Source organism: Panthera uncia, chromosome A2 (genome assembly GCF_023721935.1).
Source record: "Panthera uncia isolate 11264 chromosome A2, Puncia_PCG_1.0, whole genome shotgun sequence".
Taxonomy (NCBI): Eukaryota; Metazoa; Chordata; class Mammalia; order Carnivora; family Felidae; genus Panthera; species Panthera uncia.
The window spans coordinates 134635251-134651277 of NC_064816.1; the positions used below are offsets into that span (position 1 = coordinate 134635251).

A 16027-nucleotide genomic window follows, 5' to 3' on the forward strand; every position below is an offset into this window, starting at 1 on the left:
AGCTTTGTCTAAAATCCTGTCCCCTTTCCAAAAGATAAACACCTATTTTTAAAATATCCAAGCATTAAGAAAGAGGGCAAACAACCAGTGGGGACATATTGAATTATTCATTAAAAAAACGCAAAACAACCCGGCTACCAAGTTTTCAAGGCACAAATAAATGAAGTAAAATTTTTAACCCGTACCTCCACTACTTTGAGGTGTGTCAGTAATTTTTATTTTGGGAATGCCAACATAAGCATGCAACATTATTATAAGTCACAACCATTTAAAATCTATAGTATATAATTAGTTGTGTACCACATGTGGGCTAACAGTAAGCACCGTTATTTAGCAAATTCTCTCCTGTTCCAAGACTGGACATTTCAGAGTGATCTGTTTCCTTTACTCCTGGTTAAAGTTGTAATTAATTATAATTTGGACTCTAATGTTAATTGGGTTGATGTGGAAAAAACTGTTATGCCATAGTACTGATGTATAAGGCTCTTTGTTTCTAGGGGGGATTAAAAGGATTGAAGTTTTATGTTTTCCTAAAGCTTTCCAAAAGGCCAATACAGGGGCAGCGGTAGGTTGATATTTTAACATTTGAATTGAATTCACTAAATCGCCATCTGAATATTTCAGGAATTTAATAAAACAAACACATAATTATTAACAATATTCTTCATTACTATCAAGAGTGAATTAATAGCAAAAAGAAAGTACACTTTACCAACTATCAAGATACTCAGTGGTCTTGGCTTTGGATAGTAACTTCTGAGTTTGAGAGGAAAGTGACTGCATTGTATTTCAATTCCCCAGACTCTACTGTGCTCCCAATACCAAAAGGAAATTATGGCACTGGGGAACTTTTCTATTTACCTCACTACATGGAGGAGCTGTTTTTCTCTGAAATAATTGATGTTTTCTCAAATCTGTTAATCACTGCAAAATCAAAGCCAAGATCTAGACTTACCTCAAAACTGATAGTGCTCAAAAGAGATCAGTAATAAATGCTTCTATGTTTTAGTTGAATAATTTACAACACAACATAAAACTATACTTTATGCATTTAATAGTAGCCAATGTTATAGAAATGATTTAAAACGGGAAATTTTTAATTTAAAATTCAATTATTTTGAATTAAATATATGCAGGTCTGGCTAAAAATTAACTTTCTGCTATTCTCACTTTAGTGTTCCTTTTTATTTCTCTAGTTCTACAGAAAGTGGTTTATTGCTTTTAGAACAAAATAAGATGCTTTCAGAACTTTTGTTAGTGAAGAAAAACCGCTAGCACTTGAAAACTTTTCTAAAACATTATTTTGTCAGCTGATGGAAGTAGGCACTTCAACAGAGAAAACTCTCCCCCGTGCAACTGTGTGGAGCCCAAGCTGTCCAATTCAATGCAGCTAATGGCTTAGAAGCGGGACTTGTATTTGCAACTGGCCTCCTGAATGTCAGGTCTGATCTCCTTGCCTTGATGCCCGAGGTACTCTTTCTTCTCCGGCACCCACTCACGGCTCTTTGTCACCACCCTGCACCACGCAATCCCGTACGAGACCCTGTCTAGGTGTGTTTGTTAGGTGCTGCCTATGGATCAGACAGGGGGCCAAGCTACTTTTGGGACAACACAGGCTAATATCAATCAGCTCATGAGAGTCTGGCAGTATCTAAGGAGAGCCAGAGGCCTCCTGCCCAGTGCTGCCACTTTAGACCCTCGTGTGTCTGTGGCCTGATATAGACCAAGTGGGAGCTCCCAGCAACTACAGATGTCTGAGGCAGGAAAATAAGGTTATTAGGTCATGACAGCCCCGACAATGATCCTTGAGAGCTGATCTTGGCCTCCAACCCTGGTTGAAGAGAAAAGGGACCCACACAGCCCCATGGGAGAGAGGCCCTTCGTTTTAGTGTTCTTTTTGATATAACTCTCATAAATTCACACCTGCAATGTAAGAACTCTTATTAAAAATAAATACTAGGGATGTCTGGGTGGCTCAGTCAGTTGAGGGTCCCACTCTTGATCTCATGGTTCATGGGATTGAGCCCCATGGACTCTGTGGTGACAGCTTGGAGCCTGTTTGGGATTCTCTCTCTCCTTCTCTCTCTGCCTCCAATCCCCCGCCCCCGCCCCACTCTCTCTCTCTCTCAAAATAAATACATAAGCTTAAAAAAATAAATATTAAAGGAGGCCAATTCATTGGAGTTTGCAGTATAGGTCCCCCCCCCAAATTTCTTGGAAACCTATACTTGTTTTCTCCATGCATAAATACTGATATGTTGAATAAGTTAAATGATTCATCACCTTTACTGTTTGACTATGAACATTAATAAATGCCTCATTTTTGAATGAACTCCCAAATAAATTTAAATATGGTCAATTCTTGACTTTTTCATACAAATGGAGAAAGCAATGCTCAAAATAAGCCTACAACTATTTATGTTCAGTTAGGGACTTAATGAATAATACATATATTTATTTTTGACAGCAGGTTTATTGTCTTAAGATAATATGAAACCTGACTTATAAGTTCTTAGCAGAAAATAAATGATGCTAAGAGACTGGGAAAAGAAGAAGGTCATTCAAAGTCTGCTAGCTGGGAGGAGGGAACCAAAGTACAACTTAAAAGCTGGCTGGGATCATTTGCAGAATGAATGATTCACATACAGATAATGTGGGTTTAGCTACTTCTGAGAGTAGACATTGTGGTTAGATATGAATTAGGAAATGTAGCTTAGTTCTTTGGCTTTCTAGTAGGATATTTTGGAAATGAAATTGGATAGGAGAATGAAATTAGTTGAAAGAGTCGAGACTGAAATTTTCACAGACTAACACCTATAATATTTATTTTGTGTCTACTATATGTGCACTATTATGGTGTTCAATCCTCACCATCAATGACACTGTATGTACTATTATTTTCCTTCCTTTATAGATGAAGAACCTAAAGTTCACAGGGGTCAAGCTACTGTCAAAGGTCAAGTTGTAAGTGGCAGAGACAGATGTGAATCTCTCTGGCATCACAGTCCATGTTAATAATTACTAAAAATCACACCTCTCTTACTGTAACAGAGGTTCTTGACCTGCCATCCTAAATCTGATGTCTATGGGGAGTCTAATATTACACACAATTTCATATTAATGTGGATTTCCCCCTCCAGCAAAACAGTTACAGTTTTATCAGAGACTGAAAAGGATGAACAACAAAGAAAGGTAAGATGTAACAGAACAGAGTGAGGAACAAAACCGAAAGAGTAAGTTTTTTAGTTACAAAAAATTAAGAATGTTTGAGAGAGAGAGAGAGAGAGAGAGAGAAAGAGGGGACGAGGAACAGGGGAGGGGCAGAGAGGGAGGGATAGAGAATCCAAAGCAGGTTCCATGCTGTCAGTGCAGAGCCCGACCCAGGGCTCAAACTCATGAACTGTGAGATCATGACCTGAGCTGAAATCGAGAGCCGGACGCTTAACTGACCAAGCCATCTGGGTGCCCCAAGAGTAATTTTTTTAAAAACAAAGATAAATGTAAAGACATGGATTTAAGTTTAAGCCTAGAAGTACATAACAGTGATGTCCTGGAACGAGGGCAGTAAAAGGATCTGGAGTTTTAACTTACATTAAGTTTGCAATGTATCACAGGGTGACTGAGTTCCTTGGCAAGTTAGAGCAGCATGAGCTGCACAAAGACAGGGCAGAGGGACAGCACCTCTCCTGGGGGTCTGGGTTACTCAGGCCATGTTGTGAGCACTGTGCTCTTCACAGCACCACACTCCAGAGCAATACTGAAACATGGACTGAGGTCTATGCAGAGGAAGGTGGTAAGAGTGGTAATGGGCACAGAAACACTATCACGCGAGAAAGGACTGAATGACCTAGCAATAATGGCTCAGAGAAGAAAACACACAATAGTACAAGGCTGTTACATCGATCACGTAGAACAAGTCAGAAGCAGAGGGGAGGAGGCAGCAGAGATCAACTTGGTCTATAATGGGAAGAACAGGATAGAACAGGTAATTGGTGACCTGTGATCACTGCCAAGTGTTGAAGCAAAGGCCGTCAGTAGTAACCAAACTTGGGTTTAAGGGAACTTTAAAAAGAATCATCATAAGAAAGGCCCAGGAATCTGTGTGTTAAGAAATGTCCCCATAACGTTCTGATGTAAAACTAGGTTTGTTCTGGCTTCTAGAAGACCATGTACCAGAAAAGTTGTAAAAGTTGTTATTGCATTGGAAAGAAATGTCTCAATAGAGGACCTTTACATCCTCCCAAATTTCTAAATACTGAGAGAGCAACCCATACCACACAGCAATATTACACCATCATTATGGAAGTGAATCCCTCTCAGGCAAACAAAATTATCAGAATGCATATTAGTAGAAGCCTTAACATAGCATGATTCTTAGAATAATGGCACATTTCTAAGTTGTCTTTCAGAGATGCAAGTATTCTCAAGTGCTTTAGAAATGCTAACCTCTGAAGATTTTCTGATTCACAAGGTACAGCGAAGATGCCTATATTATCAGTTCTTGATAAAAGCAGAAGGGTAGAAATAAGAGGAACTTCAGAGGCCAGTGGAGAAATCTGGGCATAGTACTGTTTTCCCCCAGAACCCAGCTTGAAAAAGTCAGGCAGACTGAGAAAACATTAATGTTATCAATGTCAGTCTTGTTCAGTGAGTGTGAGAGCTCTATAAATACACATTCACTCACACAACATTCTCTTCATCGACCTTCCCCTCCCCATTTCATATATGAAAGAAAACGCACGTGCTTACTGTCATTTCTGAGGAAATTATTAAGTAGTTGGAAAAGAGGAAAACTATCCCAGGAGTCTTGTGGTTGGGCCTCCAGTGCAGTATCCATATCCACTGTGAATAAAGCCCAAAATTTCTCTGCATGCTCTGCCAATAAATCGGGCCACCAGGCAAATGCCTATAAAAGGATAAATAAATAATGTAAAATTAGATTACTTCTTAGAAACACACACAAATACCCTGCCACCTGAAAACATGTCATTAAAAGTGAAAGTGTAGTAGAATGCTATAAAATAGGATATGTAACACATTTAAAAATAAGTCTACTCACAGAAAAAAGCGATAGTAGAAATACACAAAAACATTCATAAGTAGTTATACTTAAATTATGAAATACATTGTTTTATATTTTCAAATGTTATATATTAAACATGTATTTTTAAAGTGAAGTGATAAATGTCATTTTGCATTTTAATTCTATTTTAGATTTCCTATTTCATTCAATGCCAAATTTGCTTATTTAAAATTTGTGCATAACATTTTTTCTCATGCTTAAAAAATACTACTTTTTTATTTGTAGTACTTTAAAAAATAAATCTAAGGTGTAAAGCTAAAATATACTTTCAAAGAGAGGGATTTCTTAACTCTGATGTTAATTAGGTGCTCCAATGGTCTTTGTCTTAACTAGTCTTCCATAGTCTCTCTGATGCCCAGCATTTTAATTTTGCAGGTCTTGGCATTGTACATATGACTATATATGTGAATATTTTAATTTCTGCCTCTTAATTAGACAGTAACACTACAAAGACAAGTCTGTATATGTTCTATTTATTATTTTATAGTCAGCTGGGCATTTTCTAGTGCCTTTTAGGTCATGGCAATATTCACTTTAAAAAATCTGCTGTTTATATGAGTGAAAATAATATTTACTTTCTAGAAAGTTCTTGAAAACCATGTGGTCTGACCATGGACCACAGCACCAAGACTGCCTGCCCATGGAATCCAGCAGCAGGCCCAATCTCCCATGGTCCCTACCAACCAGCCCACCAAGAATCTCTTAATGGGATGATTAGTGAAGGGTTTTCCCTGAGGAAGCCAGTCTGTAGAGAATACAAGAGATGGCTGCTTCTTCATATGTGCAGACACCAACACAAGTCTTTAAGGACCATGAAGAATCAAAGAAACATGATATCAACAAAAGAACAAAATAAAGATCCAGTACCCAACCTAAAGACATGGAGATTTGCAAAGTGCCTGAAAGAATACAAAGGTATCTTTTTTTTTTTTTAACGTTTATTATTATTTTATTTTTGAGACAGAGAGAGACAGAGCATGAACGGGGGAGGGTCAGAGAGAGAGGGAGACATAGAATCTGAAACAGGCTCCAGGCTCTGAGCTGTCAGCACAGAGCCCGACGCGGGGCTCAAACTCACGGACCATGAGATCATGACCTGAGCCGAAGTTGGACGCCCAACCAACTGAGCCACCCAGGCGCCCCACAAAGATATCATCTTAAAGAAGCTCAATGAGCTACGAGAGAACACAGATGAACAACTAAATAAATTCAGGAAAACATTAAAAAAATGAGAAGTTCAACAAAGAGACAGAAACCATAAGAACTAAACAAATATTCTAGAACTGAACAATGACTGAAAAATTCAACAGAGAGCTTCAACAGAGTTGATCAAGAAGAAAGAATCAAATCAATGAACTTGAAGACAAGTAATCTGAAGTTTTCCAGTCAGAGGAACAATAACAACAAAAGAGTCAAACAAAGTGAAGAATGCTTACAGGATTTATGAGGTATCTTTGAATAAACCAGTGATAGATATTATGGGAGTCCCAAAGACAGGAGAGAAAGGGAAAGGGGCAGAAAGCCTTTTTAAAAGAAATGGTGGCTGCAGCACCTGGGTGGCTCAATCGGTTAAGCGTTCGACTTTGGTTCAGGTGATGATCTCAGTTTGTGGGTTCGAGCCCCATGTCAGGCTCTGTACTGACAGCTCAGAGCCCGGAGCGCCTGCTTCGGATTCTGTGTCTCCCTTTCTCTCTGCCCCTCCCCCACTTGCACTCTGTATCTCAAAAATAAATAAACATTTTAAAAAATTAAAAAAAAGAAAAGAAAAGAAAAGGAAAGAAATAGTGGCTGAAAACCTCCCAAACCTGGATAGGGAAATGGACATCCAGATTCATGAAACCTAAAGGACACCAAATTGCTTGACCTAAAAAAGTCCACACCAGGACACATTACAACTAAACTGTCAAAAGTCAAAGACAGAGAATTTTGAAAGCAGCAAGAGAAAAGTAATTCATCATATACCAAAGCTATCAGATTTCTCAGCAGAAACCTTGGGGCTTGGTGAGAGTGGTAAGATACATACCAAAGCTCACCAAAAGCTATCAGATCCCCCCACCATCTCACCAAAGCTATCAGATTTCTCAGCAGAAACCTTGGTGGCTTCGTGAGAGTGGTAAGATACATACAAATGCTAAAAAAAAAAAAAAAAAAAAAACGCCAACCAAGAATACTCAGCAAACTTGTTCTTTAAAAATGAAGGACAAGTAAAGACTTACCCAGACAAAAGCTGAAAAAGCTCATTACCACTAGACTTGCCTTTACAGATAAGTGCTAAAGGGAATTCTTCCAAATTGAAACAAAGGATGCTAAACATTAACACAAACATATATGAAAATATAGGGGTGCCTGGGTAGTTGAGCGTCCTACTCTTGATTTCAGCTCAGGCCATGAACTTGTCATTTTGAGCTCAAGCCCTGCATTGGATTCTGCACTGATGGTGTGGAGCCTGCTTTGGATTCTCTCTCTCCCTCTCTTTCTCTACCCCTCCCCGGCTTGTGCTCTCTCAAAAAATAAGCAATAAATAAATAAATACATACATACATACATACATACATACATACATACATACATAAATAGATAAATAAATATTGGGGCATCTGAGTGGCTCGGTTGGTTAAGTGTCCCACTTTGGTTTAGGTCCTGATCTCACAGTTTGTGAGTTTGAGGCCCATGTCAGGCTCTGTGCTGACAGCTCAGAGCCTGGAACCTGCTTTAGATTCTGTGTCTCCCTCTCCCTCTGCCCCTCACTCACACGCTGTCTCTGTCTCTTAAAAATGAATAAACATTAAACAACAACAACAACAAAAATATATGTGAAAATATAAATCTCACTAGTAAAGGTAAATACATAGACTAATAGTAATATAATACTATAATAGGGGTGAACAAATCACTTTTAATTCTAGTATAAAATCTAAAACAGAAAAGTATTTAAAAAAATTTTTTTTAATGTTTATTTTTGAGAGATAGAGAGAGAGACAGAGACAGAGACAGAGAGAGAGAGAGAGAGAGAGAGAGACAGAGCATGAGTGGGGGAGGGGCAGATAGGGTAACACAGAATCCGAAGCAGGCTCCAGGCTCTGAGCTGTCAGGGCAGAGCCTGACACGGGGCTTGAACCCACAAGCCGTGAGGTCATGATCTGGGCCGAAGTCAGACGCTCAACCGACTGAGCCACCCAGGAACCCCAGGAAAGTATTTTTTTTTAAAAAAACCTCTGCAATTATTAGTTTATTAGTATCACCCAGGACTCAGATGTTCAGTATTTCTCCTGAAATTACACAAACAAATGCAAATTGAAAGAATCCAAGTCAAAATTATATAACAAAACAGCACTCCACCACAAAAGCCTGTAAAATTGCATACAAGAACACTATTTTAAAACACTGCCACTTTAAGAGAATGATAATCTCAAAAACCACAAAATTGCCAAGTTCTTCCCTAAACTGCTAAGTAGATAAATATGACTCTAATGAGTGAGTGTGGGTTTTGTAAAGAAAAATCAAATCCAAATCAGATAACTCATACTGAAATACAAAGATTTAAGTGTCTACTTCCTTTAGGTCTATCTGATTTATATAAAGAAGCAAACTATGGTATAGGTTTTAAATGTGCCATACATTTTAGAAGTTGGCCCAATGAATTAAAAATACCTTTAATGGAGCATCAAGCTTCCTAAGAAATCCTTATGTACATAAATAGAAGGCATTTACAGTCAGCACTTTTTTTTTTTTCCCTAGAGCCTTTGCTAGATCTAATGTCAACAAAAATTTTAATATGGCAGTCTTGTATTTTAAGCTCACACTTTTGGGGATACATTCTCAGGTCTTCTTTAATGTGGGAACCTCAAATATAATACATAGTAAGGGGAGTTAAAGAACATAGAGTCCTCATGTAAATGATTAGAACATACTTATCTCCTAGTCCTTCAAGGATAGACTTTCAAAATGTTTGAGTCTGTACTAATCCCATGCTTTGAAAAGACTGGTTACTCTGCTTTATAAATGTAACTGGGCTATGTGAAGTCTGATGTCAACTGATCAAGATGTTAAGTTTCAGTTACGGACAAAAACTGTCTGAATTCAACTTTTATTACCCCTCATCATGAGTACGAAGGGTGTTAACAAAAGTTTTTTACCATAAAAAAATTTTTAATAATGACTATTACCAGAAAAATTTGTTAATGGATACACAGTATAGAAGAAGTCAATTCTCACATCAATGGCATAACGTAGGCGTGTGTGAGTGGGGTAAGTAAAAGTGTAGTGTTTTGGTATGTAATTAAATTTAAGTTGTTACCACTGTTGAAAGGTGTGGAGTCCAATTAAAAGGTAAATCCTTACCTAAGAATACTTACTTTAAGTGTAAATGAATTAAACTCCCCAATCAAAAGACACAGACTGAATAAATGAATAGAAAAAAAGGTCCAATTCTATGTTTATGAGACTTTAGATTTAAGGACACACATAGGCTGAACGTGAAGGTATTGTAAAAGATATTCCATGCAAATGGTAACCAAAAGAGCAGGGGTGGTTATACTTACATGGAACAAAACAGACTTTAAGTAAAAAACTGCCGTAAGAGAAAAAAAAGTGGGACACTATATAATGATTAAAGAGTCAATTTACTAACAAGAAAGAATAATTATAAATATATATGCACCCAAGCTCAGAGTACCTAAATATATAAAACAAACACTGACACTCTTAAGGGAGAAATAGAAAGCAATACAATTATATTCGGAGACTTTAAAGACTACAGTTTCAATAATGAATTGATCTCCTCCACACAGAAAATTAATAAGGAAACAGCAGACTTGAATAACACTTTAGACCAAACGGACCTAAAAGAACATATAAAGAACATTCTACCCACCAGCCAGAGACTGCACATTCTTCTCAAGTACACACAGAACAATACCCAGGAGAGATCCCATACTAAGTCACAAAAAAATTCTTAACTTTTGAAATCACCCCAAGTATCTTTTCTTACAACAGTGGAAGGAGATCAGAAATCAGTAACAAAAGGAAGACAGAAAAATCACAAATATATGGAGATAAACAAGATACTCTTGAACAGCCATTGGGTCAAACAAAAAATCATAAGGGAAATAGAAAATATATTGCGACAAACAAAAATGAAAACACTATATACCAAAATTTATGGGATGCAGTAAAAGCAGTACTAAGAAGGAAGTTTACAGCAATAAACACCTATATTAAAAAGTAGAAAGATCTCAAATAACAACCTCATGTCACACTTCAAAGAATTAGAAAAATAACTAAGTCTGAAGTTAGGAAAAAACCAAAATAATAAAGATTAGAGCTTAAATGAAATAGAAAATATGAAGTAATAGAAGATATCAATGATACTAAGTTAAATTTTTAAAAAGATAAACAATACCAAGAAAACTTTAGGCTAATAAAAAGACAATGCAAATAAAATCATAAATGAAAGAGAAGGCATTAAAACCAATGCCATGGGAATAAAAAAGATCAAAAGGGACTATTACCCAATGATATCTTGAATATTACACCAAAAGCACAGACAACAAAAGCAAAAATACATAAATAGGACTATATCAAACTAAAAAGCTGCTGCATGGCAAAGGAAACCATCAACAAAATGGAAAGGCAACTTATGGAACGGGAGGACATATTTGCAAAGAGTTTCTCTGATAAAGGGTTAATATCCAAAGTGTATAAAGAACGCTACAGCTCAATAGCATGAGAACCCAAATAATCTGATTAAAGGATGGGCAAAGACCTGAATGGACATTTCTCTGAAGAAGATTGACAAACGGCCAACAGCCATATGAAAAGGTCCTCAGCATCATTAATCGTACTTTGATTTTCGAATGCACATCAAAACTACAATGAGCTATCACCTCACACCTATCAGGATGGCTATTATTAAAAAAAAAACACAAAAGATAAATTTTGTTGAAGATGTAGAGAAAGGAGAACTCTTGTATACTGTTGCTGAGAATGTAAATTGCTACTGCCATTATGATAAACAGTATGGAGATTTCTCAACAAATTAAAAATAGAAGTGCCACAGATCCAGCAATCCTATATCTGAGTATATCTGAAGGAATTGAAATCAGAATCTCAAAGAGATATCTGCATTGCCCTGTCCACTGAAGCATTATTCACAATAGCTAAGACATGGAAGCAATCTAAATGTCCACCAGCAGATGAATGGATAAAGAAAATAGGGCATTGATATACAATGGAAATTCCTTTAAAAAGGAGGGAAATCATGCCATTTGCCACAACCTGGTTAAATCTAGAAGATGTTATGCTGAGTGAAATCTACGCTAGTCAAATCCTTAGAAGCAGAGTGTGGAATGGTGGATTCAGACGCAGAACGGCTGGGGGGAGTGTGAATCAGGGATGCATTAGTGAAAGGTGCGAAGATTTCATTATACGAGATGAACAAGTCTTAGAGATCTACTGTGCAGTACAGTGCCTAGAGTTAACAGTGCTCTGTTACATACTCAACATTTTGCTTCGAGGCTACATCTTGTGTTAAGTGCTCTTATCACACTCACACAAAAAAATAATGTGGATTTGTCTGGCTACGGTATCTCAGTTCTGTTTTAATTTGCATTTCTCTAATAATGAATGGGTTTGAACATTTTTTCATATCCATAAGGGCTCTCTTTATACTGTTTTTAGTGAATTGTTTTTCAGGTCTTCCCCCCCTCCCCAGCCTAGAAAAAAAATTCTTTATTAAATAAAGTCTGTACTCAACGTGGAGCTTGAACTCACCACCCCAAGACCGAGAGCTGCATGCTCTATCTACTGAGCCAGCCAGGAGCCCCCTTTCTCCCCCTTTTAAAATATACCTTTTGGTAGTGTGTTAACCAAATAGATACAAAATATTTACACTTCTGTGATACAGAAGTTTCCATTAGTTTCCCAATTAGAATTAATCACTTGAAAAGGATTCATCATGGGGGTGCCTGGGTGGCTCAGTTGGTTAAGCCTCCAACCTCAGCTCAGGTCATGACCTCATGGTTCGTGAGTTCGAGCCCCGTGCCAGGCTCTGTGCTGACAGCTCGGAGCCTGGAGCCTGCTTTGGATTCTGTATCTCCTTTTCTCTCTACTCCTCCCATCTCTCTTTCTTTCTCAAAAATGAATAAACGTTAAAAAAAAAAAAAAAAAAAAAAGGATTCATCATGCTATAGCCAGAGAAGTCAACGTTTACTTTCAAGAACTTTCTAAGAACATGTGATACATGGTTGTAAAACTTCATTTAATTTCTTCAAATGTAAATTAGATTAAAACCACATTAAGTGTCAAACCGCAAAACAAAATGGATTATAAAATATCAACCCATTGGGTATTTTCTTAAAAACTTGTATCACAAGATAATGTCCAATTTATTAATACAAGTATTATTTTAAATGTTTTATTTATTTTTGAGAGACATAGAGACAGAGTATGAGTGGGGGAGGGGCAGAGAGAGGGAGACACAGAATCTGAAGCAGGTTCCAGGCTCTGTCTGCACAGAGCCCAATGCGGGGCTCGAACTCACGAACCATGAGATCATGACCTGAGCCGAAGTCAGATGCTCAACTAACTGAGCCACCCAGGCGCCCCACAATTTATTAATACAAAACATCGCCATGTAATGAATTAATGGATGGCAAGTGTAAGAAAACATTGCCTACAGGAAGAATACAAACAGATGTGAGAGTTAGGGACATTTAATGCCCAGCTCGGTGTTTAGGACTTGAACTTTGCTGCTACAAATATATAAACGTGAAAAACTGTTGGAAATGGTATGCTTTATGTCATGAGCTATTGCTCTTTCAAAATATTATCTTTGAATACTTTTTAACTATCTACTTAAATGGGTATGTGACAGGGGCGCTTGCGTGGCTCAGTTAAACGTCCGACTTTGGCTCAGGTCATGATCTCATGGTTCGTGGGTTGGAGCCCCACATCCGGCTCTGTGCTGACAGCTCAGAGTCTGGAGCGTGTTTCAGATTCTGTGTCTCCCTCTCTCTCTGCCCCTCCCCCACTCACTCTGTCTCCCTCTGTCTCAGAAATAAATAAACATTAAAAAAAAAAGGGTATGTGATAAATAATATAAAAGTAAAAAATAAAACAGTGTCATTTCATTACATATGTCTTACTCCTATCTTTTAGAGCTACAGCAATGACTGACATAAGAGGAACCGGAGATTCCTGACTCTAGGTGCAGCAGGATAGAAACTCGAGCAAAAATGCGGTGCTGCAGAGGGACCTCTGGTCTTACTTGTAGTTCACAACCAGTACTTTCACAAAAGATTAAAATTTTTAATCTCAAAAGATTAAGAAAGTAACCATCATGTTATGTCAAGGATTATTTCAAGACTCAGAAAAATTTACAGAGCTCTTTTTAAAATGAACTTGGAAGACAAAGCCACAGTAGGGAATGAAATAAAATGGAACAGAATTTTATCTAAAAAAAAAAAAAAAAAAAGTAACTTCAGGATGGCAAGATTTTGCGATCAACTCACAATTTTCATTATTTTTACAGAAGTGTACTTCTGTGTCTCAAACTGTATTCCTGATGAATGTAAGCCAATCTGTGATGAACGCTTCCTGTTCTCCTCAGACGACCAGAGAAAGCTTTAAGCAATCACAGTCTTTGAAAAGAAAAAGTAAGGGTCACAGGCCGTTACCTTGAGAACAGAGTGGTTTCTACACCTACCCACTTACTTTTTTGCCATCCCCCTAGGTGGCAGTCATCCCACCGTGGACTGTAAGAAGAGAGGCTGTACGATGTCCTCCCTCAAGGACCACTTCACGGAGGATTGTGGAGGTTCCATGGCATCAAGATCTCCACCAGGGAGGAGGAAACCCCACTCAGAAATGTAGCCATCTGAAGGGCACCAATCAAGTCATGATTACCTGGGTTAAAGTTATCTTAGCATTAGAGCTAAGCCACTAATTTTTGTATATGACATGGCAGAGGCAGAAGGTAATGCTGAATTGTTTAAGAGGAAAATACAAAACTTGATTGTAATCCTTCAGCCATACCATTTCTACCAACATTCTAACAACAAAAAGATCTTATACAGTGAAAATGATGTATGTGACAAGGTGACAATACTTTGAAAGCTGTGTTTGTTTTCTAAGCACAGTTGAAAACAGTGCAGGTAAGAATGGACACTGAAACTAGGAGTACCAAGCTTTTGCACTTAGTGGTGAGACTTGAGTGCTCATGGACAAATCAGTTCCCTCGGTGAATTTCCATTTCCTCTTCTGCAAATTGGCAATACTTCTCCTCACCTCCCTTATTTATTTTTTGAGAGAGAGAGAGAGAGAGAGAGAGAGAGAGAGAGAGAGAGAGAGCGCGAGCGCGAGCAAGCTTGGGAGGCACAGAGAGAGAGGGAGAGAGAGAATCCCAAGCAGGCTCCACACTCATCACGGAGCCTGATGTGGGGCTCAATCCCACAACCGTGAGATCATGACCTGAGCCAAAATCAAGAATCAGATGTTTACTTGAGCCACCTAGGCACCCCTATTATAAAGGCTTTTTATACATTATATTATTTGATCCTCAAAACAACCCTTCCAGAAAGGTAAATGGCATAATTATCCTAGCTTTCTATGTTAGCAAACACAGAGAGTTTACAGAACTAGCCCAAAGTCATGTACTTCGTAGGTGTCAGAACAATAACTTGAATCTCAGTGAGCTGGAGTATAGAGACCAAGCTCTTACACATGTAGATGCTTCTTAATCAACAATACTTGTCCTTCTATCTGTATGTCTATCATGTTGTGCAGATCAGACCACTGTTAATGTCCTCTGGTTTTTTCTTGCCAGAACATCTATTAATATTCCTTTATGTCTTTTCTAATTTATTTGAGGTCAGAGGCTTTTGATTAACTTTACCCTAAAAAATATAGTTAAAATTTATAATTTACAAAAAAAAGATAACTGCATAAATGAGCAAAAGACAGTGAATCTGATTTTGAAATGCACTATGTGCTCATTTTTTTTTCCTCAGGAAAAGATCAGTTTGCAATCCTGTATTTTATGGACAATCTTGAAAGCTCTGGAGACAAGTCTAGTGTCTGGAAGATCCCCCAGCCCCAACATACACATACACAGAGAGCAATGTAACACTAAGGGGCCATATTCCAGAAATACGTACGCTCTTTTGAGGAACCAGTAGAATGGTCTAGAGGACGACACCTAAACCACTGTCAACCTAGCCATAGGTTTTTTATGGCTCTTTGGATTCAACAAAATCTCTCCCTCATTGGATTCATACATGAATATAAATATTGAAATAATCAAGAGAGAAGGCAAACTGAAAATATTTCAAAGCATATCTTAGGGGAAAGTACTTTTCAGAGGAAAGTACTACTCTTATTATTATATAGTATTATATACATTATATACACACAGTATTAAACATTACTAAATAATTAACAGACATTTTTGGTAGGCTATTGATGTTCATGGAATTCCATTTGAGAGTCACTGCAGCAAATGGAACTCTGTCTCTATAACTTTGCCATCTGAAAGCCACTTGCTGGTTATCTTCTTTCAAAATAAGGGACATTTGTTGGACCAGAGGCTAATCTAACCCAATAGTAAAACCACTCTAAAAAATGTTGGTTTATCTCACTGGCTATCGAGATACAAATACTACGTAATTAATACTAACTCAACGGTTGAGATTATTGTCGTTTAGTCAGTAGTCGGTAGTAAGCAGATCTCGTTCATGAACAAATAACCGTACTTTAAGATGCTCCTTGGATGTGCATGTTAGTGAGAAGAGTAGGGTCACACACAAAGTGGCAAAACAAATGGAGAAAAAAATCAAATACCCTCTCTCTTCATGTTAGAATCCATCCAGAAACATCATCTGGTTCAGATACTGATGTTCATATGAGTGAGTGTATGCACAAATACGTGTGTCCACCCTGAACTCCTTT

General features: G+C 37.7%; 1 protein-coding gene and 1 non-coding gene across 9 annotated transcripts in view; both read right to left on the reverse strand.

Moving 5' to 3' along the window:
- Positions 1–16027, reverse strand: part of CADPS2 (calcium dependent secretion activator 2) — a 545032-nt gene that overhangs the window by 76326 nt on the left and 452679 nt on the right. For all 8 annotated transcript variants that reach the window (XM_049641753.1, XM_049641747.1, XM_049641748.1 and 5 more), the window contains one exon: positions 4750–4906. In XM_049641753.1, coding sequence (XP_049497710.1) covers positions 4750–4906 — 157 coding nt within the window. The remainder of the gene's footprint in view (positions 1–4749; positions 4907–16027) is intronic.
- On the reverse strand, positions 1749–1878 carry LOC125931164 (small Cajal body-specific RNA 20). Its single transcript, XR_007460414.1, has one exon. It is a non-coding gene; the product is annotated as a small Cajal body-specific RNA 20 (non-coding RNA).